At 38.7% G+C, this 27,726-nt stretch overlaps 1 protein-coding gene across 1 annotated transcript; it reads left to right on the top strand.

The window, feature by feature from the left end:
• Nucleotides 1-292: 292 nt before the first annotated feature.
• Nucleotides 293-24,339, top strand: vstm4b (V-set and transmembrane domain containing 4b). Its single transcript, XM_074663495.1, has 8 exons — nt 293-408; nt 4,305-4,712; nt 19,221-19,274; nt 19,442-19,549; nt 19,701-19,734; nt 19,836-19,960; nt 21,363-21,427; nt 22,662-24,339. Exons 1-8 carry the CDS (start codon nt 357-359, stop codon nt 22,785-22,787), a joined length of 972 nt encoding a protein of 323 aa, XP_074519596.1. The 5' UTR covers nt 293-356; the 3' UTR covers nt 22,788-24,339.
• Nucleotides 24,340-27,726: the final 3,387 nt, after the last annotated feature.

The following is a 27,726-nucleotide window of genomic DNA, read 5'->3' as shown; positions in this document are numbered from 1 at the left end:
CCATCCTGCAACAGGAAATTACATTTCCCACTCCCTCGCCAGAAGCAGAAGTGTGTGTATGTGCGCGCGGATTTCCTCACCCATGCTCACCTGTCTGTTTCTGTCTGCTCAGCATGAATGTGCATATGTTTGTGTGTGCACGTGAGTCTGCCAAATGTGTTTTTACTGTGTGTGACGGGAGGGGTGGGGAGGGGGGAGGGGCAGAGGGAGGTCCTGAGCACAAACAGAGCAACCAATGTTTCATATTACACTCCTCAGCTGGGAAGAAAAAAAGAAGAAGAGTGGGAGGGAAACCTGGAGCGTCTTTTCTTCTGCAGCATTTAACTTGGAGTTTATGGAGGCTGCAGCAGTGGAAAATGAAGATCTCCTCTGTGGTCTTTGCTTTTCTGACTCGAGCCCTGCTTGGAGGTAGGAAAAGTACATTGCTTTACGCTAAAATGGACATGTCGGAGACAAATAGTTTCCGACTTTATTTTTTTTTATTTGCCAGACTTTAAAGAGAACATCTGAGGATGACAGATGTTAGGGTGATTTGTGAGGGAATCTTGGCTAAATTGTCTTAAACTGTGCAGCTTTTGCTCATATAAAAGTAGCTCTAAGTAAGGTTGCAGGGTGTTGTTTGGAAAATTCAAAGGTCATTAGAGCTGAATGTGCTTGCAGAGATGATAGAAGCAAAGTGATGGTTTTCCTGCGACTGTTTGACAGTGAATCAGTTTGCTTTTACATAAATTTGAGATGACTTCAGTCATCATCTGTTAAAATGTGCAGTTAGAGAACTCAAATCAACAGGCATCACCAAAACATTACTTCCAGTCTGTCATTTCATTTCTGTCACTCAGACTAAATGAAAGATAAAACTGCATCAGTGGCTTTGATTCAGTTTTGTGGTTGAGCTCAATACTTTTGAGATGTGTGACAGAAAAATGCTTGTGTGTCATGAAAAGTGTTGATTTTAAAATTGTGGTGTTGAAAAAAAAGATGCATCATACAGACAAGTTTCTCCCATATATGTCCTCACATGTAAATAAAAAACAGCTCTTCTAGCATCACAGAGGCGCTGACTGTTGGGCAACAACATTCAGTTTTAAAGACCAGTCAAATCAGCAACTTAGGCAGGAATCAAAGTTTTTAACTGTCAATCTTGATCTTGGAAGATGATTAAAATTATCTTTATATTCTTGATGATCATCAAAGTAGCTTTCATCATTTATCCACATAAATCAAAGCTGGAAATTGGTTAAATACTGAATTCTCTCAAACCTTCAGCATCGCTCTGTCACTACACTGGATCAGGTAAGTTTCTATTCAAGTTAATGTATCATCTCACAGCAGCTCCGCTCTGTTGTGTTCCAGCTGCGTCCCAGCTCCAACAAGTCAGAGCCCTCTGCATCAGATACGCAAGTCAGATCCAGTGGGGCAAGAAGTCTTACACTGAATTCAAAATCAATCATATTTCACTCGACTATAGCAACAAATCAAGCCAGACCAGAAGTCGAGAGGCTTGAGGTTTTTACAGCCCAACAGAAACATGAAGCTGTGTGACGAATTGAACACACAGCTGGTGTAAGTTGAAGGACGAGTGTGCAGTCAGCATGTAACAGAGCAGATCCCTATGCATCTGCTTCCCTAAAGCCTGGTTTATACTTCTGTGTTGACTGTAGCCTAAGCCATAGGTCTGTGTAGCCCTGTGCCTATGCAGAAGCTGATGGGCATAGCCTTACGTGCATCCCCTGGAACACTTTCTCATGATTTTCTTATCATTTCTCATACATTTTCTCTTCATAATCTGAACTGATCTCAACCAAAGAGGACACCACTGACACCTGGAGGGGTCAGTTTGTCAGAATACTTGTTTACAAGCCTGATAGTGCCAGACAAATGGTGTCAAGTAACCAAGTAAAAATACTTTGTTACCTTACTTAAGTAGGAATTTGGGGAATTTACTGGAGTAGTTATTTTTTAGCTGACTTTTTTACTTTTACTCATTACATTTTCAGACAAATATCTGTACTTTTTACTCCCTACATTGAAAGAAATAGCCTCGTTACTCCTGTTTCCGTCTATGTTAGGGAAAAAAAAAACACAAACTCACACACACACAAAAAGAAAAATCTATCCAGATAAATTGCGCCATTCAGTTAGGGTGAATTGGGCTGTGGTTGGATGAGAGGAATAAACATAACACTGCTTGAGCATGAGTTACAATAATGAGGAATGTGAAGTTCTCAACATTTATTTAGCCATGGCCAGGTGAGCTCACTGTGCATCATGATAGTCATTTAACATGAAGAAGACCCAGTGCTGCTCTCTGCTGGCACAAAACAGGAAACAGCACTTTCTAAGTACGGTGGCTCTTATGGGGAAAAAAATATATATTCAGAAAATGATCTACAGTAACCTTAAATTACTTGTGCTTTGGTATAATAATAGTAATAATAATAATAATAATAATAATAATAATAATAATAATAATAATAATAATAATAATAATAATAATACATTATATGTATTGCCCTTTACATCAAAAGATCTCAAAGGGCTACCAGTTAAAAAGAGTTTAAAAAAAAAAAAAACACATGGAAAATAAAATAAATTTAGCTTACATGAGGGGCTGGGTGCTGCCAATAGGTGGCAGAGCACTCCCCAATACAATCACAGGGGAGACACTGCAGGTGTTGTGGTAGTGTCTAAATAAAGTAATCAAAAATTTTGGCTAGCCTCAATTAGTTTGAAGCGGTCTGGCCTTCATGTTAAGTATTGGTCAACACCAGCTGCTCTAATTTTTTAACATTAACATTTTATCAAAACGTTGTTGTCATTGAGGCCTTTAGAGTGCACCACCCCTGTGGTGCGGCCTAAGTTTTTGTCCTTAATGAAATCTTTCCCCTTTGTATTACTTTTACTTTTATACTTTAAGTAGTTTTTGAAACCAGTACTTGGATACTTTTGACACCTCTGCGCCAGACCGTCCGCCAGACTGTCCTGTTGGAAAACTTGATTGAAAGCTATAGATGTCGGTGGCAGCCAGTGAGTTAGCTAAAAGTTGGAATGTAGACTACAAATTGTTTGATTCGTCCATTGGGTAGCCACTTATGTCAGGAATCACCATACGTCGATTTACATTTAATCTCCTCCTGAGTCTCATCTGGATGGAAAGCTAACTGTCCTGGAATCACTTGGACTATTTTTTAAATGTTATTTATAAATCGTTTAAAATTCATAAATAAATATGTTACTTTGTGTTTTTGCCAACTTGTTTGTAGTGTCTAAAGTAGTAGACATAAAGCTTTGTGTTGGGGTCTTGTCACACCCTGTCAGGGTTCTATTTACCGTGACTACCCACTAACTATGTATTATCACTTTCATAATATGCTGAGTTGCCACAGTACCAAGATGCTTGTTTTTATTTCAAGTGATACTGGGTACCCAGGCAGGTTACTTGTACTTGGCAATTGTGAAATACATCAACACAATGCAGTGTTAAAAGATTTTGCTAATATTTAATACATCTCAGGACTGAAGCAGTGTCTACAGCTACGTTATAAAACACATTAGCAAAACAGCGTCGTCCCCTCTGGTACAGAACCGCTCCAAACTGACTCATGGCATTGGTCTAAAAGCAGCAGCTGACATTACAGAAATAGACGGTATCGATTAAGCAACGTGTCACATGGAGAACTGACTGTGCAACACAGTTTCCTAGAAACTGTGACTTGCATCTCAAAACAGTTGGACTTGAAGTGACTCAACCTTTCTTAAACTTTCTTCAGTGAGTGTAACATTAAACCATGTGAATGGGAATGCAGATAAAATAGCCCAAAGTTTTACCAAACAGCTTAGACTGTATTTGCCATTCAGTGACTTACCTAATTACTTGCCCACTGAATTAAAATCAACCAAATGGTGCAGAGTAGACTAAAAATGTCTTCAAAATTAACCCGTAAATGGTGGAATAACATTAGTTTGACTCCATATTTCAGCTTGTTGTTTTTTAGAGTGTAGCCGAGCATCTGTGGCATGGACTGAACAATGGAAAGACCGAGAAACAGCTGTGTGTGTTTAGAGGAAAGGCTCAACTCTGTCAAAAATCAAAGAGCTTCAGAAGCTAACAGGCGGTCAAAACAAGACGGGGGCTTGTCTCCAGAGCCACATGTGTTTCATTAAGATATAACCTGCATTTCTCTGACATATTCTGGGCCCACATGATGAGAGTAATATGATAGGGATCACCAGGAAATCAAATATCCAGACATCTTGTCATTTGATCCAAATGTTGATGCTTAAATTTTTCTTCCATTTTTCAGATTTGTGCTTTGCCATCAACGTCACCATCACCCCTTCCCCTTTCACGGTGGCCCAGGAGGGCCAAAATATTACCCTCTCCTGTGTTGTCTCACAGAGGCGCCGAAACGCCGCTCTACCTGTGGTGAAATGGACTTTCCTACCTGCAGGCACAGACAGGCCAGAGGACGAACTTCTCATCGCCAGAGTGAATATGAGAAAAGCTCGATTTTATGGCAACTACACCAAGAGTTTCTCCTGGCCTAAAATGAAACTAACAGTGGTGAAGCAGGGGAAGATCTTCGACCTGCTTATCTTGAATGTGTCTGAGGGAGATCGGGGGCTTTACATGTGCCGGGTGCAGGAGTTTAAAAAGAACCAGGACCGCTGGAAGGCTTCTTCTAACTGCACGGCTGCCACTGAGCTCAGAGGTAAGGGTCAGGCTGAGAGCCAAAAATGCATTCCTTTTAAATAGTTCTTGTTCAAACTTCAACCAGAAAAGTCAGAGATACTCAACTACAGCAAAGATGTTTTGACACAAACTATTGTATTCAAACAGGAGACCCTGAGATATTTTAGTTTGTGTTGTTTCTGGTGCTATGTCCCACTGACAAAGTGTGATGGGGAGTCTTTCTACTAATATGTTCAAGTATCAGGTCTAGGGCTGCAACTACAATTATTTTAGTTATCAATTACTGTGACGATTAAATTCATGATTAATCAATTAATTGGGGAAAAAAAGGTGAGAACAGTAACAGTATAAGTAAAATTCACATAATCAAATATGCGTTGTTATTTTAGCTGATGACTAAAGCTGATTAAAGATATAAACAAAGAAACAACATATTTGAACATAATCAAACTGACCAGATGCTACATTTACAAGTATAAAAAGTGACATTAATGTATTGTAACTTAAAGAATTAACAGTATTGGAAAAATAGCATAAAACAAAAGGTCAAAAAGGCAAATAAATAAAAGTGTGTCCTCAGTGTTTTCCCCCGCAGCTCAAACAGTTCACCCCCTCAGCCCTACCACTATCTGTATGCAGCTAATGCTAACGTTGGTTTAATGAACTCCTTGTGGTTTTCAAACGGGGTGACGATTTAATAAAAAGACTAAACAATTCCTGAAAGACACAACATACATTTCAAAACATATGAAAGGAGTGTATGTGACATTTTGTTGCTCCTCACCTTGCTGTTGAGCTACCCAGCTCGTCATCGATCAGCCCAACATGTTTGTGTTTTAAGTGCTGGATCATTGCAGTCGTACTGCCATGCCATGTGGGGTCATCTTTGTCAATTAACACGCTGTGTGATTTTACTCAGCTTAAAATACTCCCAAACTCTGGATTTTTTTTTTATTTTTTGGACAAATGGCTTCTCCACCTCTGCAATTATTTGCGTGTTTACTTGTTTCCCTCACCTGCCGGTTTGGCTTCTCCTCCACGCAGATCTGTTTACATGGCAGCCCAGGTAATCTACACTCCAGTCCAGTAGGTGGCGGTAATGCACCCTCAGCTAGTTGCCAACCGCTACATAATCTGACAAAAAGGAAGAAGACAAAAAAAAAAAAAAAACTGAAGACAAACTAATACAGTAATGACACAGCACAGTGCATTGATTATTATACTAATCAATTTTTATCAATTTAATTGATATCGTTGTAGCCTCAATCAGGTCACATTTTCTGTTCTATAACCTTATAATAATCCCTAATGAAGCTTAAACAAGGAAGTTAAACAAGGAAGTTAAAGCAGTTACATTTGTCATCAAGAAACCATTTTATCCATTGTCTGAACTACTGTTGACTGCTATTAATGTCCGTGGATGTAGATCTATTGTGTTTTTCACTGGGTCAGGCAAGGGGAATGTCCAGCAGAGTTTGTCCATCAATATAAGGCTTGTCATGTAGTGTGCTGGCCAATTGACCCCTGTAGGTGGCAGTGGTGCTCTCTTTGGATGAGAGATCACAACAAATTATGAGACAATGGCAAAATGTTGTAGGTTGGATAAGTTCAGGTAGCTCACACTGGAACAGTGTGTGTGTGGCGATTGTGAGACAAGGGAGATCATGAAGAGGATCAAATAATGGAGCTTTGTAGAGAAGTGCTAGAAACTAATCAGAGCTCGTTTTCTCCATTTTTTTTGTTTTTTTTTTGTCAAAAACAGGGGTATTTGGTGTAACCAGCCAATCACGAAAGAACGGAAAAGGTAGCAACAAACTATTTTACCTGGACGAAAGGGGAGAGTTTACTCTTTGTTTTGTTGTTTTGGTGTTTACATATCACCTTCATTACATCATTCAACACGTTTTCATTTTGAAGTATGTTTTCAACAGATGTGTGGACATACAGGGGGGGAATTGGAAGTGATAAAGATTTAGAAGCAACACATTTGGTTGCACTAATCCCCTCTTGGTAGGCTTCTTTAGATGGCACAGGGCGGAGACTCAACAGTTTTTTCTTCAGCCACAACAGAAGCTATGACAAACGCTGTTTTGATAATAGTAATACCACAAAGAGTTTTTGCAGCTGCCAGGTTTCTCTGCAAAAGTCTACCACTGCTTCACAGTCCAGCAGCAGAGATCTGTCAGTGGGACAACAGTTTGATAATCATTGCAGATTCAAAGCTTAAATGCTTATTTGCAACTCGATCAACTCTATCTTGCTGAAAATGTGGTGAAACAAGCTGAAGCTCTGTCCTGCTTTTAATTTGAGAAGGGAAAACATCTCTGGTTGGGGGAAAAAAAGTCTAAAGATAAAAGGATCTTCAACAGCAATAAGTTGTGGCTTTGACTGAGTAGATGATCTTGGATGAAGAGCAGACAGAGTGTGAGGTTTCAATACCACTGCTGGCACAGGGCATGTTCACTCAATGATAATGGATGACACATCCACTGGTACCAGACACTGCCCAGAAATCCCTTCACTTAAACCAAAAGCACACGTTCAGAGCTTAATTTTTCCACCCAGCTTTTCCTCTGTGCCTGCCCCACATTGGCAAAAAAAGCCTGTCAAAATTTCTGAACTTCAAAAATATCCATACACGATAGAAAGCTTGTATCTAAACAAATGTAAAAAACTGGCATCAATGACTGATGATGGTCCAAAGCTAGCAGGAAGCAGTAACACTAGACTTCTAGACTTATTCAGAGCAAGAAGTATAGTCAGCAGAGACTAATACTGAAGAATTTTAGTTAGTCATCCTCACATCATCAAGCTATGAATGGCAAGAGTGGATCCTAACCGTCATTAAGCTAGTGGTTGGATACACCCAAGGCTAACTCGTGTACATTCATGCCTAAATTCACACCTAAGACAACTTAAATCAATGATCACCTCATCAGCAAGTCTTGTGATGGTGGGAGGAAGTCAGAGCACTTGGAAAAAACCCAGAGATGGTTTAAGAGCTCAACAGAAAGATGCCCCACCTTAATGGGTACGAAAATGGGTATGAAACCAAAACCCATCCTGCTGTGAGACTAAAACCAGTCCGCTCTCTTGACTCTAAAGCTGCTGTTTAGTTTCATGGCTAATGTATTGAACTTCTTCGTAGTGTTTAACTATAAATTAAGATAAAGAGCTTTTAGATGAAGGACCAACAGAAAAAAAGACAAAAGAAGGTTCAATCAAGTAAATCTTGAAAGAAACCAATGCATTTCACCTCAGTATTACAAACATCATGGGCTAGCTTAAAAGTTCCCAACTTTTTCAGCCAATAACCCCCTGAAATGGTGGTGTTAGAGACAGGTTATCCCGTGTCTTGGAAATATAATGATATGATAGGCAGAACAGTCTAGTACAGAACAACTTAGGTTGACTTATCGCTGTTTCCTAAATTAATCCGTCATCACTGATTCCAACGTTATCCTGGCTTAGTCAGATCAGGGCTCTTGTATCAACAAAGAAATGTGTAAAAAAGATTTTTAAAAAATATATAAGTCTTTATGGATCTGAATACAATTTAACCCCTACTTTTGTTAGTATTTTTGCAATAATAGATGAAATATGAAGTTGTACGAAGTTTCCGATTTTGGATGGCATTTTGCAACCCCCTGTCAAGGTTTCTAGACCTCGGCCTCTAACTTCCAAAGTTCACGTTGGAAGTGATGGCGATGTTTGTACTAAAGGTGATTTGCATCCACCAATTCTGATCAAATTGATACTAATCCCTAAATTGCACTGCACATGCCGCGCAGTGCAGTGGAGTGCCGCGGTCTTGCTCCACTGGAGCCACTGGAGGCAGCGCACTGCACTGCGCTGCTTTATCCAGAGGGGGAGGGCTGGTCCTCGGAGAGTCACAGGCTGTGGCTACCTACTCGTCAACTGAGCTGTCCTTGTGCCTGTAGTGTACAGCTGGCCACGCATGAACGGGGAAAGAGGGAAAACAGTGCTTTTAAAAAAAAACCTTTTCTCTTGTGATCTTGCTTGTGATCCACCAAAAAAAGTCGCTAGATTTGTCGCTAGTCGCTTTTCTCTAGGTTTCTCTCTGGGGGGTCTAGAAAGTCGCTAAAAATAGCGACAAAGTCACTAGGTTGGCAACACTGACCTGAAGCGAATTTCTTGCACCTGGCTGCGCACCGGGGCTACAACAGTCATGCATTGAAATTTGTCTGATAGATTACAATGGAAGCTAAGTGCTCCGCAGTATGTTTCAAGGGAGCGGCCTGGCGTGGTGTGGCACTGCACTGCGGAGGTTAGAGACTCAGGTCTGGACCACACATATATGGATGTTTCTTTGACCGCATATCTTTGTCCCTGTTTATAAACAAAAATCTCTGTCCACCCCACAGAAATATATCTGTCCTAACTAAGAGGCAAAACTAAGAACGATCGCCTCTGAAGCCCATGCCTGGCCAATAAGTGGCAGGTGAGCAAAATGAGAAAACCATAGAAGAAGAACGTTATGAGCACAGTCAAAAACAGGAAGAAGAAGCAGTAAACAGAGTAAAGAGATGCCGAATAAAAAACAAATAAAATTGAGCCGTTTGTGTGGACAGACAATGACAATGGGACATTCTAACAAGTGACAGAAATAGCGCAATAAATGTTGGCCATCGTTCTTGTTGTTGGGAACGTTGCTACAGTGACTTGTTGCACTTGACATTGTGTCAACACTAGCTCTGTTTAACACCACTCCACAGATCCACTCAACCGGGTATTTTTTTTTATTTCCTCACTTTTTTTATCCGTTTTGAAAAATCTCTGTTTATGTGGGTGAAATTGCTGTATTCGTGTGGTTGAGAGGCCCGATTGGACAGAAAAATGTCCATTAAGAAATATATCCATATTCATGTGGTCCAGACCTCAGAAAGAAAATGTCACTTGTCCTCAAACAAAAACATGTTATAAAAAACTAAATCTGTTATTCTTCATTTAAGGTGTGCAAAAATGAGTATTTATTTGTAGCATGTAAATCAAAGTATTAGTGCGTCATAAAAAATTTGTCTCACAACAACCTTGACACAATTTATTCTGTCAGAGCTCAACAACACAAGACATTGCTCACCACATTTTCCATGGAAGCGTTCCTACAGGCTGTGACTTTCAGGGAGTCTATGGCCAAGTCTGGGCCTGAGCAGACACGCAGTCCCTAACGAGGACTGTTGACATTGGCCCTGACAAGGAGTTTCCCTCCCAGAAGTAGAGCAGGCCGAGCCCGCTGAGGCTCAGCAGAAATGGAACAAGAGATAGTTGTTCTGAGGAAGGTGAGGTTCTCATGTTTGTCTGAAGCGACAGGCGAGTGGGCAGCTGGCTTGTGTCTGGCTCCCATCCTTTTGTGGTCAAGGATGTGGAGAGTTATTTTAATCCAAGGAAGCACCAGTCCATTGTGGTTTCAGAGATATTAATAAAAAAGACATACAGTGACACTTTTTTGATGGAAACTACATTTATAACATGAAGGGCACTCCTAGCCATCTATGAAACTCGAACATTCACTCGTTATATGGCTCTGTGGTGGTGACTGGAAGCCTCATGTTAGCCTTTTTGCTTCTTTCAAATTTTATCAGGCTTTGTTTTCCCCATTTGAACATGTCTCTGTCTTGAGCATACAATGTTTGACAAGCTGAATTAAGCAGTTGAATTTCTAAACCTCTATTATTAGACTTTTGTTCTGAAAAATCTATTCCACACTTGATTCAAACCACCAACTGAAACTAACCTTTGGTGATACACTGTATACTCTCCTGGTGTCTCTGCCTCATCCTCCTTACAATAATGTACTCCATCTTTTTAGATCACGTTAAAATAAAGACTAAAACAGAGAAATATGGGAAATCACGGGTAAGTCCTGAGTGACATACATTTATTTTGTCTCTTTTTTCTTCGTCTTTTCTCTCCCTCTTTTCTTTGAATTAAATGAAATGAGAGAACCAGATATTTACTCAGTATCAGATGTTAAGGCTGTTTATTGTTTAACTGTAAGATGTGCATCAAACTTCCAGCTGCCGTCAGGTTAACTTTCCATTATGACAAACGGCTTTAATCTGACATCAGATGCGACGGGACAGTTAATATAGATATAAATGTAGATTCTGGTTCGGACAGTTTCATTAAATAGTGATTACTGTGATTGTTTATTGCATTAAAATGTGCGTGACACTCTGGAAACCTGCCTCTGAGGCTTTGTTGACGTGAGCGCACATGTGCGCCTGTCACCAAATTACAGCTGCGGAGGGTGCGCTCCGCTTTGCGCCGAGAATAGACCAGGTTGGAACTGTTGAGCTTTCAGCGCACTTTCTGCACTGTGTTTGGCACGAAATTGTCACTGCGTCAACATGAATCTGCCGACACCTCCCCCTGGTGCGCTGTCAGCTCCCCCTGGCGCGCCGTCACACCCATCTCTGCGCAGACGGTCTACCAAATTGTCAAATTGGCAGCGCACAGTGGTGCGCCGCACAAAATTAACACTGTGCGGGGTGCGCCAGGCTTGCGCCCCCTGCGCTGCGCCACAAAATTAGAACCCTAAATGGGAACCCTGAATCCAGCTATTGTTGCCTGGATTGTTTCTGAAAATTGTAGTGATCCATCAGTTTCTCTTTTCTTTGTCTTTAAGTAGCCTGTCAAAAGATAGCTCTGATTGCTTTTCAAACATATTTGTTCAATCAATCACACAACAGCTCTTCCCCATTTTTTTATTTTGTTTTGAAGTTTAGATGGTATTTAAGCCAACGCTGCCACTCATCTCCTTCCTTCTACCACCCAGTGGGCGTAACTGCAGCAACTTCCGCTTGCTGTGACATCATGTGCATACCCTCTATTTAAACTTTAAAAAACTTGTGTTGACCTCACACTCATTTAAATATTTATATGATGAATTGCAATTCCAAATGATTCAGAATAAACTACCTTATATGTGGGCAGAATATTGTGACGGAAAGGCAAGAGCTTCCACACTCCTTTAAAAACTTGACTGTTTGCGCCCAGTGGACCAACAGACAGGGTAATGAGGCGCAGTGTTCACGGTGCTGTTGACAGCTATGATAAACATCAGGTCACATGTGAGAGGTTAAAACCCCTTTGGAACTTTTGCTCCTGGTCTCTGCTCCAGATTAAAGCCAGCAGATGACTGAGACTTTGTGTGCATTAACATGTGTTTCTGACATCGCGCTGGAGGAATTCCTGTGGTCGGATGACATTAGGTGTCCAGGTGTTTCCACCATCCAACGCGCGGAGCTACCATTACCTACTGCTGCTATAACAAACACAGCCAGAGAGGTCAGAGGGTTTGGTGGAGGAAACTGAGGGGCAGAGCACGGTGTGGACAGAACACCAACCTGGCATAAAGAAACTGAGCGCTAAGGTATTTCTATAGTGTGGGCGACTGCAAATTAACAAGGGTGTTTTGGAGAGAAACGTGACACGGATGTGGTTTGGGTTTAAGAATAGAAGAAGCCCGGATCTCTGGGTGTTTCTCTGGCAGCCTCACTTGGAATTATGAAAATCAGAAATATCACAGTTCTGGGGTCACAAACATCTCTGGGTTGGGTTTAAAGGAAGACAGAGAGTAAATAAAGCCTGTATGAGGCTATAATGGGGACACATGGAGCCAGTGTACAGAGATGTTAAAGATAACAGGAAATAAAAGAGTAATTCAAAACTTTGTTGAGCTGTTCAATGATCTTCTTTACGTCTATTCATCTGCAGTCTTTTATGATACTGTTAATTAATGCAGTGACTAATTCAGGCGATAAAGAGCGTTCTCATGCGTTCTGTTCCTTGTCTGTGTAGTGATGTTTACAGTGCCGGGTTTGTAAGAACACAAGAATGAGCCGTGAATCTGAAATACAGTCAGTAAATGAATGCAACTCTGTGGCTCAGATGAACAAAAAGTTGTTTGTTTGAATGTTTCCGCTGTTTTCGAGACTCAGTGCTCAGCCATTCAGACCTTGCTGTCAAAAGAAGACATTTTTTATAAACGAGGATAAAAGCCAGCTTTATGGCAGCTAGGACACCAGATTTATCCAGTTACTGATCATTCCAACATGTACAGCTGCTGCTCTGACAGAGAGACGTAAAACTTCAGCAAAATACACCACATAAATGTCAGAGATGTTATCTAGATTTACACAGTGAATAAATTACTGCGAAGGAAGAGTGGGCCTTTAAATTAAATCATCTGCCATTTAAAAAAGTGACGGACAGTCTGTTCAAAATGATGCTTCAATTGGATTACAGTAGTTTTCATTCTGTCTTCTTATTGTTAGTGATTGGTGGAATGTGTTGGAAGTCAAAAGAGCCAACCTCACCGCGTGAATCTAATATCCAGAGCTTTCAACTTGGATCAAGCTTCATGCTTTGATTTAACAGAGCCCCAAACCACTTAATCATGAAACCTGCTCAAATTTAAGAGGTAAATATTCAGAATAAAATTTGATCATCTACAGCCAAACACCTTTGATCGATCATTCCTGCAAAATGATTAAGGCCAGCAGAATGTAGGTCACATATGGTCGGTGTGGGGTTAGTGGTTTCACAGATGAGGACCGAATCCAAAGGTGTGTTCCCAACAAAGCACAGGCTGAGAACTGCTGGGTCCTTAAGAAGCCTTTCAACATTAAGTCTGAAGAAAGGATAAAACTAAGGTTAAGCTTACTTGCAAATTGCTATCAGACAAGGATTTGGGTTAGTGTAGTCTCTGTGAATTGTCTATTTATGTGCTGTTAATATTTGTGAATTAATAAGTATGGGAAGTCGATTGTAAAGTTGCACGCACTACAAATAAAAACAACATTTCTCCACATCTAGCTCTAAAAAAATCGCTTTTTCTGCAGATTTAAATATTTAAAAAAAAAATACATTTGTCAAATATCATTAATATGGATGTTAAATATTCTATCTTAATGTTTAATGTTATATCTAAATGTTGAATTTCAATTTTAAATGTAATAAATGAATATCCTGATTCTAAATATTTAGCTACATATCTAAACATTGAGGGGCAGTTAACACAACAATGGTTTTAGGCTGAAGCGCAAAAGTTTTGTTGCGTTTCAGCCTTGCGTTTACACAGAAACTGCGTTTCAGCTTACCTCAAACGCAAACTTTTGAAAACGGCCTTCAGAATGGAATTTTTACTGTGTTGAGCTTGTGCTGCTAAATCTGTTGATTGTCTTTGTAAAAAATGTGCATCTGTAGCTCAACTTTTGCACTTAGTATTCCCCAAAACACCAGATGATCAGCTCAACTTCTCCCAAGAGTGGCTTCTGGACAATATAGCGCCTACTACAGGCCTGGCATGCTAACTAAAGTTTTTTCAGTCCCTCTGTGTTTTATCATTTTCAGATGAAACATTGTCATGTAAACGGGCCTTAGTTTCATTCTATATATTTAGCTAAGACTAAACATTTATCAAAGATTTAACAATCTTAAGCAAATATTTCTAAATATTTACCAAGGTTTCTAAATACTTGGTCAAGATTTCTAAAACTTAAACAAACATCTCTAAATCTTAGGCAAAGATTTCTAAATATCTAGTCAAGCTTTATAAATCTTTCGCAAAGACATCAAGATATTTGCGAAGATTTCTAAATATGGTGTCAAGATTTCTAAATCTTCAGGTACAATTTTTAAATAATTAGCTATGTTTCTATTTAGCTAACATGCAAATTCACACCTACTGAAAAGTACCAAAATAAAAGTTAGAGGAAGCGACTTTGAGACTGTCAAGCTCTACTGCTTTGATTTCAGCCACAGGATCTTTAACAGTATCATCACAGCACTTGGTCAATTATTGTCTAACGGCTGATTTAGCTGACTGTGTTTGATTTTATCAAAATCCTGCTTGGCTGGATCGCCTCCTCCAACTTTTATTGTGGTACTTCCTGCGGGCGGGAGTTTGAATTTGCATGTTAGCTTAATATTTAGGAAATCTTTGCTCATGACTTAGAAATCTTGAATTCATATTTAAAAATCTTAGCAAATCTTTATTCTTCACTTAATATTTGGAATGAAACTAAATGTTGAGAAACGCAGCTAAATATTAGGAATCAGGACATTCATTTATAGCATTTAACATTAAGATAAAATATCCAACATTCATATTTATGATATTTGACAAATATAGTTCACAAATATTTCTCTAAATCTGCAGAAAAAGTGATGTTTTGGAGCTAAATGTGGAGAATTGTTATTTGCAGTGTGTGCAACTTTACAATCAGCACTCCATAAATAAGACCCTGTCTTTACAGGCCTCATACCGAATAAAGAAGTTAGAAATGTAATCTTCAAACAAAATAAGTTAAGAATAAGCTTGATGCAGCATTTTGTTGAATTGCTTTTAAAGATTTATTGTTCAGAAACTGCAGGCTTTGCAATAAGCTGATTGTTTAATCCATGCTTAAGCTGTTCCACACAGTTTTATAACACTGGCTGCAGAGCTAGTTGTCTTTTTTTTAATACTTTGTTGACAGTTGTGCGTGGGGAGTGTTTTTTCAATGTGCATCCAATTATATTTGCTGCTACCAGAGTAACATCTGTGAAGGAGCTGATTGGATAAACTCTTTTTGCAGTCATAAGACATCTGTGGTTTCAAACGTCTTTGTTTTTACTGTGTTCAGTGCACAAATCATCATGCATACAGTGGAGATCTATGTTATTGCAGGAAGGCTGATGTTATAGCTCTCAGTGTGCATGCATGTTTTGGATGAATCAGAGGACGTTTTTATAGAAAGTCTGTCAGCCAGTCACTCAGCGAGCAGGACAGCCGGTCTGCCTGTGGGAAAGTCTCAAGCCGACATGGCCAGCCTGTCTGTCGTCAGCTGCTGGCGGTTTGGGGTATTTCAAGACGCCTTGGTGGGTGTCACTTCACAAGCTTCCTACCACCAGCTCAGCAAGAGAACAGCAAGAGAACAGCAGTGTTAAGACTGCTGTGGTCAGATGGGGTGGAGAAATGATTGAGCGTGTGGGACGAGATTCCAGGTTGAGTTTGGGAAAGTTATTTTCTCAGCCAGTCGGGGCACAGGCAGCACATAGCAGGGATTCTCATCAACCAGATTAAGACTGCAATGACAAAACTGACTCAAAGTGTGTCCTAAGATTGAATGTTTCAGGGTGAAAGAGTTGTGAAAAATGCTGGATTCACCAGTATTTTTACTCTTTGCGGTTACTCTAGCTTGAGTCTATTTTATAACATCAAAACTAGGTTATCATATTACTTGTATAAGGGTTTTGGGCAGAGTATAAGCTGTTCCCAGCCAGCTTTTAGAAGCATAACTTTCCAGCCATATTGTAGAGTTAACTGTAATTTGTTACTTTCATAGTGTGTTTGTTGGATTAAAACCATTTTAATTCAACCAAATGAACAGATCTCAAATTAAAATAGCTTTAATCATTATTTTTCTGAAATTAAGAACCTTTGTTCAGATGATTTTATTTTTTTTCTACTGTCAATGGTTGGACAGTTGATAGTAACATCACCACAACCGTAATGATAATGTCAGGCTCTCGGTGAGCAACATTACATTAACACATCAAGATAATCTAATCCCAACATTTGTGTACATGCAGTCTGTGAATAATTGACATCAGTCTTTTTTATTTTATTTCAGAGCTGTGTCTGGGTTGTCTGTCTCCTGCTTCGTTCTTATCATCTGCTTACATCAGGGGTGGCCAATCAGTCAGAGACAAAGAGCCACAAAAAATGTGGCTTTGCAAATGCACTTATTCTCACACATAAGCAAAATTACATGAAATGAAAATGAATTCAATCGCAATTTTCAAAGCGAGATTTGTTTTGTTTTGTCAGCATGTTTAAATTTGTACTTGGAGCCATGTGAAAGACTAATTTCTGTTTTGACTGCAGAAGAGACAAAGTTCAATCAATCTATCTATCTATCTATCTATCTATCTATCTATCTATCTATCTATCTATCTATCTATCTATCTATCTATCTATCTATCTATCTATCCATGAGCGATAAGAGGAGCACATGTAGAGAAGAGAAACTGAAACTTAAGTATCAATCTTATCACCCAAGTATTGATCAGTACTGATCCCAACGTTTGCAACAATATATCAGTTTTATGAGTGGACTAAGAGCCACACACCAAAAGGCAAAGAGCCACATGCGGCTCGCGAGCCACAGGTTGGCCACCCCTTGGCTTACATAGAGACACACTGCAAAAAAAAAACTCAAATCTTATCAAGGTTTTTTTTGTCTTATTTTCTGTAGCAAATGTCTTTTTAGACCAAATATGAGCCACATTTACCTGACCAGTCTAACAAAATGTCTTATTTTAAGTTATTTAAAGACAAAAATGAGGTCTGAATTTCTTGCAACAAGTACAAAAAAATCTACCAATGGAAAAAGAGAAAAGTTACTTTTATTAAGACATTAATCTAGTTTTAGGGAAGTTTTTGAGCAAATTTTTATTTTCCATTGGCAGATTTTTTACTTATTACAATCAATTCAGACCTCATTTTTGCCTTTAAATAACTTAAAATGACACATTTTTCTGGACTGATTGGGTGAATATGGCTCATATCAAATTTTTACTTAATATAACACAAAAACACTTGATAAGATTTCAGTTTTTTGCAGTGGAGTTATGAGCACTGAGGATTAGAGGACACGGCGCAGCTCTGCACAGCAATAGTGGAATGGAACAGATGGTGAGAGAAACTGATGTGTATTCTGTCCTCCATGGACGTAGGCGTTCAGTTTGACGGATAAACAGTTCTTGGTGAAATGAGAGACCATTCTTCATTTTAGCATTTATTCAGACCCCACACACACACTCACACACACACACACACACACAGAGACACACAAAAAGGTACCCTAAAACTTACATGTAGATATAAATACAAAAGATAAATGTTCCAGGATTCAAAACTGCAGATAGAGCCTCACTTACCTGAGGATGCTTATTCGTAACCAGCCAGCTCCAGATCGACAACCAGTTAGCAAAAGTCTGCTAGCCTCATGCTAACAGCGATGGAAATCTCCTTGAGAAGCAAACAAAACACACTCTCCACAGCAATGCTAACAGGAATATGTTTTCCTACCTCTCAAAAACGTTTTAACTGCAAGCATCAGCAAGCTGCTTCTTGTAATTGTAGCCTACATGACCAAAAAACTCAGCACAAAACATGATGTCAGTGGTGGAAATGATACAATGTCGTTTTTGTAAAGTGTTCTAGATCAGGATTGCCAGATGTAATGTAGTAGCAAATGCACGTAAGTCTGTTGAAGCTTATAAAATGAATAACACCTTGCAGAACCATATTGGGGAAAAAAAGGCTCAAAAACCAGACAAGAAACAAGATTAGTGACTAATTGGTAGACTGTGTGGCTTCTGACACAACTTAATAAACAATAACATTTGTATTGGCAGGATTTATAAGTGACCCCTTTCTAATTCAGTATTAAATCCTGAATGTTAAACATGCCTCATTGGCATTCCTTTGTGAGTCATCCATTTAAATCAGCGCAATATTATTGGGAATAGTTTTTGTTTGATAAAACCTGGGATGAGGAGAAGCATTTAAAATACGAAAGCATGTATCTCAGTCGTAATGTAATGTCTTGTTTCACCATAAAAATAATACTCATGAAATGTTTCCATCAAATAAGATGCTTTCATGATCAAGCTGATGCACAACTTTAACCCAAATCCTGCATTAGTGTCAATGTCAGGGCTGTCCAATTTGGGGCCAGTGGGCCAAAGTTGGCCTGCGAGCAATTTTTTCGGCCCGCTGCTCATGTTCAAATTTTTATTACATTCATATTTTGAATTAACGTAGATTTAGTATTCATTTACAGGGGAAAAAATCTAAAGCAGGTGTCCAGTTATCATTATTATTCCTTCTTTTATAGGATGGAAAATGCACCATGTTGGCTTCATAGGAGCATGCTATGTCCCATGTTGTTTAGGTTATATTGCACTAAATGTCTTAGAAGACATAAGTCTAGTATTTGTGCTATATGGATGCTTAGTAATTTTATGCTGTGAAATATAGTAAAAAAAAAAAAAAAAAAAAAAAAAAAATAATAATAATAATAATAATAATAATAATAATAATAAGTTTTTTCATTTTCAAAATTACTTGTTTGAGTTTTTATTTTGCACAGTTATGCTACAGGCATATTTAATATCATGCACTGCAACATGGTTGTTTAGCTTTGGCCCCCGACCTTCAACCCTGGCCCTTCACTGAAAAGAATTTGGACACCCCTGCTCTATGTCATTGGCCTACATCTAGATTCTTTGCACAGGTTAAGGTTGAGCTCTCTGCAGTGAATCAGAAACAGGATCAGGCAGGGAGGAGGCTAACCTCAGCTAGTTGTCTTCCTACAATTAGCTTTATTTTAACTTCAGCTAGCATGTAATCAGGCAGCAGGAAAGCCACAATGATGACTCTGAACTTTACAAACTTCTCTTCCTTCTCCTCTCTGTTTCTCTCTTTTTTTTCCTGTCTCTCCTCATGTAGTACATGTCTTACCATCCACCAAGGCCAAAGAAAGCTTGTGGAGCTTGTTTGAAGGTAAGTCAGGCTATTTTTACAGTGCTGCAGTGTGTGACTTTTTGTGGTAGATTGTGAATGTAACCTTCTTTGGGAGGCAGAAATAGCCTAACCCATAGAATATAACCCTGGGCTTTAAATAAACCTGCATAACAAGCACTCTGTTTTTTTGTGTACATGTGTTTCAGATGTGTACCTGTGTGCAGTGCTGATCTGCTCAGTGGGTCTGCTGTGTATGTGCATGTTCACTGTGACAGTAACCTGCCAGTACATACAGAGGAAGCAGAGGTTAAAAGGTTAGCAGCAACATCAAAACTACTCTCAGCTGACCTTTGACCCTTATTGTTCTGATACTTTTGTCTGCGCTTTTTGTTTTTTCTTTTCTCCCTAAATAGAAAAATTTGATTGTAATGATTTTTTGTGTCTCTTTTCTTTATATCCCTGCAGATAATTATAACCTGGTCAAAAGCCCTCAAAACAGGTAAGATTTTGGTATCATACAGAATTATTCACAAAAAAATGCAGGCAAACATTATCCTAAATCTTAAATATTGTGTTGAATTTCTTGTTTGCTGAATCCAGCTCAGGAGAGACAGTCACCAGTTTAGTTAGTGTATCTCCTGCCCTGCCGAAGAAGGAAAGGAGGTACAGGAAGAAACGGAGCAGAGACTACCAGGAGGAGATACCACCAGAGATACCAGCAAAAGGTAAACAAGAAGTCACATCTACAGCTTTGACACACAACTCACCAGTCACTAGTTTCCTTCTCTGGGTATTTGCACTCACTTGTATTATAGTTTAACATCCCACATACATGTTACTCTCGAATATCTGGGTCAGCAATCACTAAGAGAATGATTCTAATCTTTATTGATCGAGGGTACTTCAGCCAAGCAGACAAGTTATGATATTTTTGCACACCATTCTGTTAAAGATGTGACTTGATGTAATGGCTTACAGACATTTATTGGTCAGCAAATGCTTCATTCAGCTTACAAAGTGCCAATAGCTTTTTTTCTTATCATAAAACAAAAACAAAAACAAACAAACAAAAAAAAAAGCTGATAACAAGCTGTTACTCCAGAGGTTTGTCTGAATCACAAAAAAAAATTGAAGTCATCTTGATCGGCTCGAAGTGAGATCGCCACAAAAACTGCTCCCCCTGGTGGCTGGCTGCAGTATAGGTCAAAAAATCCTATACTCCAGTCATTCCAGATTGTTGTGGTGATTTGAAGATATTATTTGGCTGCCTTGTATTCAAGTCCCCTTTTTTCCTGGAAAGTTTTGTTTTCATTAGTTATAAGAGGTTAAAAACGAGGCTTGACAGCTGATGATTGATGATGATCGACAGCTGCTGTTCTTGTGTATTTTTTTCAGGGATTGTAACTGTGTCGGTAGGTAGAGTCAGGAAGTGATTAGACTCTAGAAAGAAAAAATATATGTATTTTTATCAGCTGGCTCCACTCAGATTCTCCCAGAATCCCTCACATTCTCTACTGCGCAGACTCTGGCTGCACAACTGCTGCCATTGGCTGCGCCTGTGACGGGGGTATTTTGGCTACAAAACTGTACAATGGTAAATGGCTGAGCCATGCTGTCCACTCTATATACAGTCTTTGGTGCAGGGAAGCAAATGGGTGCAATACATAATAACTTGAATTTTTAAAGGATTTTCAAACTATGCTTTTTTAGAATTGGTCCACAGCACATGCCAAAGAGGATCATTGTTCTTTTATATCAATAAATCCCCACTTTAATGGCCAGTACTCTAATATTAAGAGCATATGTCATCATTCAGTCAAAAGGTCGCAGGTTTGATCCCAGGTCTCACTGTCCACATGTCCTTGGGCAAGACACTTAATCCCCCAAACAGTCCTCAGTAAGCCAATGGGTTTACCTAATACTTATGGGTGCTTACCATAGCCGCCTCTGACATCAGTGTTTTCATGTTGAGTGAACAGGTGCATTTATCATGTAATGTATAAGTGTCTTTGTGTGGTCAAAAGACTTTACAGTACTTCGTACATACCGTCCATTTGTAGTTAACCAGTGTCTGTGCTTGTTTGAACAATGTTTTATCATTAACATCACTTTTTTCTGTTCCTGCAGCTCCCATTGGAGACAAAACACGGAAACCCAAACTTTTAAAACCTCAACCGAGGAAAGTAGTGTTGGTGAGTACTATACATGTCATTTAGCAAGCTTTTCATCTTTGGAAGCATACATAAGCATTTCTGATAGTTATTGACAATCTGCACATTTGGCTTAAAGTGTTAACATTACATGAAGAAAACCTTTTTAATAGATTGTGTGCATCACCATAAACTTAACCTAAAAAGTAGTAGCAACCCATTTTTATTTTTTTTTTTATTTATCTATTTATTTTTTTGTGAGGAATGCCTGTTAGTAAAAGCAGCAGAGAACTTCATAAAGTGTGCAACAGAAACAGGTTTAATTGCCATTAGAATGGAGGAGTTTTGGTGCAACTCAGGATAGCAGCTGTGCAAAGTGCTACAGGAGACTGCTTTTAGGTAACTGATCCAGGATCAAAGTCGGCACGATGTTCAGTCCAGATTGTCTTCTAGTATGAGCGGTTGATGGCTCGATCTTGAGTCCCATGATTGTCGCACAGACTTGTCTGAGCCGCCGGGATCATTTTCTAACATGTTTGATATTTATAAGGATGATTACGCCATTCATTCTCTCTGAGGATGACAACAGCCAATCAGAGAGCCCCCAAAAACAGACAACAACCGCACATACAGCTAATGTTGTCCACTAACGACAACTTTATCCAGATGTGTTTTTTTTTTTTTTACTTTTGTCACAGCGAATAATGTCTACAGTGAAATCCTTTAGTGTGTGCTGGACATTATTTCAGATCTTGTAGTTAGTGCTTGCTTAAGATTTAGGAGAAGATAATCTGTGAAGATCCTTCTTGTGTGTGTGATATAACCCAATTTCAGAATCTTTTAAGATTTATAAACCCCTGTAGTGTGAGTCAGGTTCAGTGAGTGTCTCTTTTGTCTCTTTTCAGAATGTCTTTGTAGCTCATTCCCAGCCTAAAATAAATGTCAAACATGCTATCTCTGTCCATCTTGTAACTTAAGATGCTCCTTAGCCTTTAGAGACATTAAGAAAGGTGCACTTGAGGTGTTATACTTACCTTGTGGGAACAAATAAGTATTTGGTGCGCACTATTATTGATTTATTTTTTTTGACCATGTTATGTCTGGGGCTCCGTAAATTTATGTTTTAATGCTTAAAATAAAAAATTAGGTGTATAATATAACAATATATATTATAATATATATGTGATATAATTACTGACACCACTTCCTGTCTTTGCTTTCCCCCCTTACCTTCATTCTTCTGTACCCTTCCTTGCCTCCATCTTCACGACGTCAGCCGAAGATAGTGGAGGAGAATCTGACCTATGCAGAGCTTGATCTGGTTAAGCCAATTCCAGAAACCAAGGCGTCATGTAGTGGCACGGTGTACGCTCAGATACTGTTTGAGGAGCAGCAGCTATGAAGCAAACACACAAAAACCAATTCACACACCATTTGATAAAGTAATGTCTATTTATATTCTTTATTATTTTGTACTCAAGCAATTTTTGAGAAGCAATATGTGTGTGTATCATCTTACACTTATGATATAAATGTAAATATGATTTAATGTGTTTTTGTATTATTTCCTTCAATGAGACCAAGGTGCAAAAAGGATGTTTTGTATACTGGAGAATTTTCTTTTGTACTTACATTTGAATCTAATGTAGTTCACACTTGGAGCACGATGGGAGGCCACGGTGCTGATTTCCTCTCAGTGTGTCCTCCATGACAGTGATAGAAAAAAATCGAGATGCAGAATCTCAGCTTATTCTGAGCCTTCCTCCCCGATTCTAAGCAGGTTTTGCTTCATGGTAACAACCCTATAAAGGCAGGTGAAAGCTCTGTGGTGCATATTTATAGCAACTATTTAGAGTCAGGTTTACTGTGAGATAACGCCTAATTCACAAGAAATAAAAGATGTTTCATTTAAGTGACTAACTTAAAGCAATAATTCTTCCTAATCATGTATAATCCATAACATAACTGCTGTGCAATACCTCCAATGAGTGTACAAAACATATGTTAGTTCATCACAGTGTTGAATAGCCAGCTAGGCAAAAAAAGGCACATAAGTTTGGACCTGGTGGGAGATCTTGTGAACATCTTGTTGAGATTTTGTGCTGGTAAATTAGCAATCTAGCCAGTTAGTGGATTTAATGTAATGATAAATTCCTCCTGTTTATCATAAGCAATGACAAAACAAGTTCCCATTTGTATGTAAATAAATGAAATGAAAAAAGTTTTAACTTGTTATTAACTAAACCATAAGTTAGATGCTTTTTTATTGTTTTTTTTCTGTTTTCTTTTTTGTTTGTTTGTTTTGTTTTTGTTTTTGTTTTGTTTTTCTTATTATCTGGCTAGAAAGAAAATGTGTTAACTGCCCCAAAAACTGGCTTTATAATAAACTTCTCACTCAGTGCATTTATGACAGGGATATTAATTTCCTCTTCCCCAATATATAAATAAATATAAATAAATATATATCCTAGGGATGTTTGATACCACTTTTTTTGCGGCCCGATACCAGTACGAGTACTCCCTCTTGAGTACTCACATTACTGAGTACCTATTCTACTAGTACTTTTGATACCAAAAATCTCAATTAACAATGACAGATTATTTTGATCAAAGATAGCACAGTCACTTTGACATTAAGTCCAAATAGAACACAAACAACTCTCTTTGAGTTTAGAATTTTTTAGATAAATATTTTTAAGAAATATATCAAAAGTGTATAATAAAACTAACAACTGTCAGAGTTAAGTATTTTTTTAAAGTAAATTGAAGTGCAAAATAAAACAGATTAAGAGTTAACTCTCCCTGGTTCATTCATGTTGTCTGAACAGGACCTGACACACATTTGCAGTGGTGTTAAACAGCAGCAATTAGCAGCAACTAGTGGCCAGATTTTCTTGCCTAAAGTATCTACTGCTGGTATCTGCAGCCATCACGAGTACCAATACCTTGCTGGAATCTGCCGGATACCGATACCTGGTATCGGTACTCGCCCATATATATATATATATATATATATATATATATATATATATATATATATATATATATATATATATATATATATATATATATATATATATACATAAAACTAATTGATGAAAACATGTCATTCCAGATAGTGGCATAGATTATGTGGAGACAGGAAGGCTCTCTTTGTTGAAAAAAAAAAATGTCTGGACAGAATAGTATTTACACCCTGTGAGTTTTTTGACGGGCTTTCAGTGGACTTGGGGAAATACCTTTCAGAGTAAATGTATGCAGGCAAGGCTGCTTAGACTAAAGACTTCCGTTGTTATGGGTGTAAATCAGTGCTTTCTTTAAGTTACACTAGCCTCTGGGTTGTTATGCCTGACAACATCTGTGCCCAGTCTGTTTCTGTGTGACTCTTCATAATGACCACAACTCCACAGAGCTGATAGGAAAGTAGCGATTAGCCCCTCGACCTTCCCCCACAAGCAAGTATGTGAAACCTTTCATCTGGTGCCAACATCAAGTTTACAGGCTGTTAGCGCCACACACACAGACAGACAGCAACATACACACAAGGGTGGAGTTACACACAAGCTAAACAAACTCCTGAACTAAACACATGAAGGCACATATTCTACAAATCCAAAAGACTGCAAACAATCGTCACACCTGGTATTGAAACAGGGACAAACTTATCTGTGTCTTTTTGTCTGTTTACTCAAGTTTAAAGGTGCTTTAGCGTTTTAAGATAAGATAAGCTGTAATCCCACATACTTTTGAAAACGTCCCGTTCCTTTTTCACTTTCCATGGATCTGAGTGTGAAAGTGCTTAGGCTTCTTTTTTTTCCATTTAATGATCCCCTGGATTCAGGCATGGAAAAGCAAAAGAGAGTTTTTCAAACAGTGAACTTGAAACCCAGACAAAAAGGCACCGGATCCCCCTCCCCCCACACTTCCAATATCTCATGGAGTTTGTCATAAGGTCTGAGCAGTGTGCAGAGAACTAAACAGAGCATAACAGCACTGTCAGCACAAACTAGGTAGTGATGACAAAAGAAAAAGAAATTCTCATGTTGCAGCAAAAATCAACCCTGTCAGTGTTTATTTCTAAATATACAATGTATGATTGTTAGTTTTATACTTATCTGTCAGTTTGTGGAGAGCACCATTCACTGTTTCAATGTGACGTAATGTAAAGTCCATGTCCCTCTCTGCCACATCACAGAGCAAAGAAAACAAAAACATGTAAAGCACTTTTTTTTCTTTTTTTCTTTTTTTTTTTTTTTTTTTTTTTAAATATGCCTTCCTTTGTGTTGGAAAATAATCAGCCCCTTTTCATGCCTTGTTTCTAGCTTTAACCACTCTTTAATTAGTATTACATGCTAACATGTTTCCTCCAAAGGGTGCCTGCTAAAATGTTAGCCAAAATAGCTTCAGCGTGCTACCTGGAGGGTGAATAGATTAGCCACAGTAAAAATATAACATCCCTCTGGAAACCATTGAACTAACGTAGAACTGGGGAGCATACTTGGTGTTATTTATCATTTTAGGATTTTAAATACACTGTATAAAAACTATGGCTAGCTTGAAACTTAATGACATTTTTTGGATTAGTATGTTGGTAAAAAAAAAAAAATGTACGCCCATCTAAGACTCCAAATTTATCTCTTTAAAACCACCAGTTAAGTCAAACTCCATTGATCTGTTAACATTCTGTGCACCCCTGCCTCTATATTTAATATCAGCTCTTACCACTATCGACCCCTGTTCGTCAGCATTCCAATGTTTCATTGTTGATATCTGCATGTTTCAGTTGCACAGTGTGTATTATTTATGTATGAAAAGTCTAGAAGTGTCTTTTCAGTGGCAGACAGAAGTGTATTTAAAATACTCTCAAACTGTGAAATGTAAAGTTTATTCCAGACCACATTGTCCTTAATGGGAGTCTGCTAACTGGAACCATGTGTTTGAATTGCGCCTGACCGCTCCCTGCATCTCTTGTTCCCCTTTTCTCTGCCCACCTCTGACCTCTGCTTTCAGCAGTGTTCCAGCATTTGTTGTTGATTTTGTTCTTCTGTACAGTTTGTATCAGTAACTGAATAAATAAAAATCTGGAAGTGAGTCTGAGTCTTGCTTTTTGCTGCACTACAACGTCCCTGTTGTGTCCTGAACTGTAACTTCAGCGCAACATTAAGATAAGTTGCATTTATTTTTATAATAAGATTCATAGCCCTTATAGGATGAACCCCTTCCTGATAGTCAGCTTTCTACTAGATGGTGGTCTAATTTTGTTAAGTGTATACTATATGACTTATGATAGCAAACAAGACCATCAACCAGAAGAATAAGTATTTCTATAGAAATATTTTTTATATTTATAAAACACAAGCAGAACCTCAGGTCTGACTAAGACAATAATAAGATGATGAGATAATCCTTTAGCTAGTCCCATAACCAGGAAATTTACAGAATTGCAGCAGCAGATAGTACAAACAAAATTGCACATCCTTGCATCCATTCATCTTTACCTTGACCAGGAGTCCAATTTACGCACTCTTCTTTGAATTTGTATTATTTTCAATTCCACAGTGAAACGTCATGAGCCGTTGTAACCGTATCAGCAGATTTTCACCTGTTCTGGGCCTGAATTGTCCCACTTCATCAGGGCCTAACCCAGAAAATGATTCACCATCTGATAATAATGATAACTGTAGGACCCATAAACCATAAAACCCATTTGGAAACAACCTATTTTGGTGTTGATAATATTTAATTTGCTGATTATGATCAGGCATATATCTAGAAGTGAGACTGTTTTGTGATAATGGCAACTTCTCACATGTCCATGTGGTGATACATGAATGTATAACCGTGACAGTGGTAAATAATAATAACTATCCTTTATCTAACCAGGTAAAAGCCTCATGTAGGTTAAAAAGTATCCTTTACAAGAGTGACCGGGCCAGAATGTTGAATGCTAAAAATGTGTATTTTCATGTTGCGGTTGTGGTTGTGTCTCATACCTAGCCATGGTCAGAGATGTACGTCTTGTGTCGGTTTTTGCCAGATATGGAATGTTCATTCATTCATTCATTTTCCTAACTGCTTATCCTATTCAGGGTCACGGGTGGCTGGAGCCTATCCCAGCTGTGATTGGCCAAGAGGCATGGTAAACCCTGGACTGGTCGCCAGTCAATCGCAGGGCTGACACACAGATAGACAACCATTCACTTACACACTCACACCCATGGACAATTTAGAGTGACCAATTAACCTGATGAGCATGTTTTTGGACTGTGGGAAGAAGCCGGAGCAAACTCCACACAGAAAGGCCCACTGGCCAAGCAGGGAATCGAACCAGTGACCTTATT

The sequence above is a fragment of the Halichoeres trimaculatus genome, unplaced genomic scaffold (assembly GCF_033239565.1).
Source record: "Halichoeres trimaculatus isolate MK-OKI-2021-1 unplaced genomic scaffold, fHalTri1.1 fHalTri1_scaffold_23, whole genome shotgun sequence".
Classification (NCBI taxonomy): domain Eukaryota; kingdom Metazoa; phylum Chordata; class Actinopteri; order Labriformes; family Labridae; genus Halichoeres; species Halichoeres trimaculatus.
Note: the sequence above shows the minus strand (reverse complement) of the source record. Positions and strands in the feature narration are given on the sequence as shown.

Bases quoted from the DNA above. Each gene is read 5' to 3' on its own strand.
- vstm4b (XM_074663495.1), top strand. From the start codon at position 357: ATGAAGATCTCCTCTGTGGTCTTTGCTTTTCTGACTCGAGCCCTGCTT. The intron at 19,550-19,700 runs GTTAGCAGCAAC...ATATCCCTGCAG, and splicing joins GAGGAAGCAGAGGTTAAAAG to ATAATTATAACCTGGTCAAA. The intron at 19,735-19,835 runs GTAAGATTTTGG...TGCTGAATCCAG, and splicing joins GTCAAAAGCCCTCAAAACAG to CTCAGGAGAGACAGTCACCA.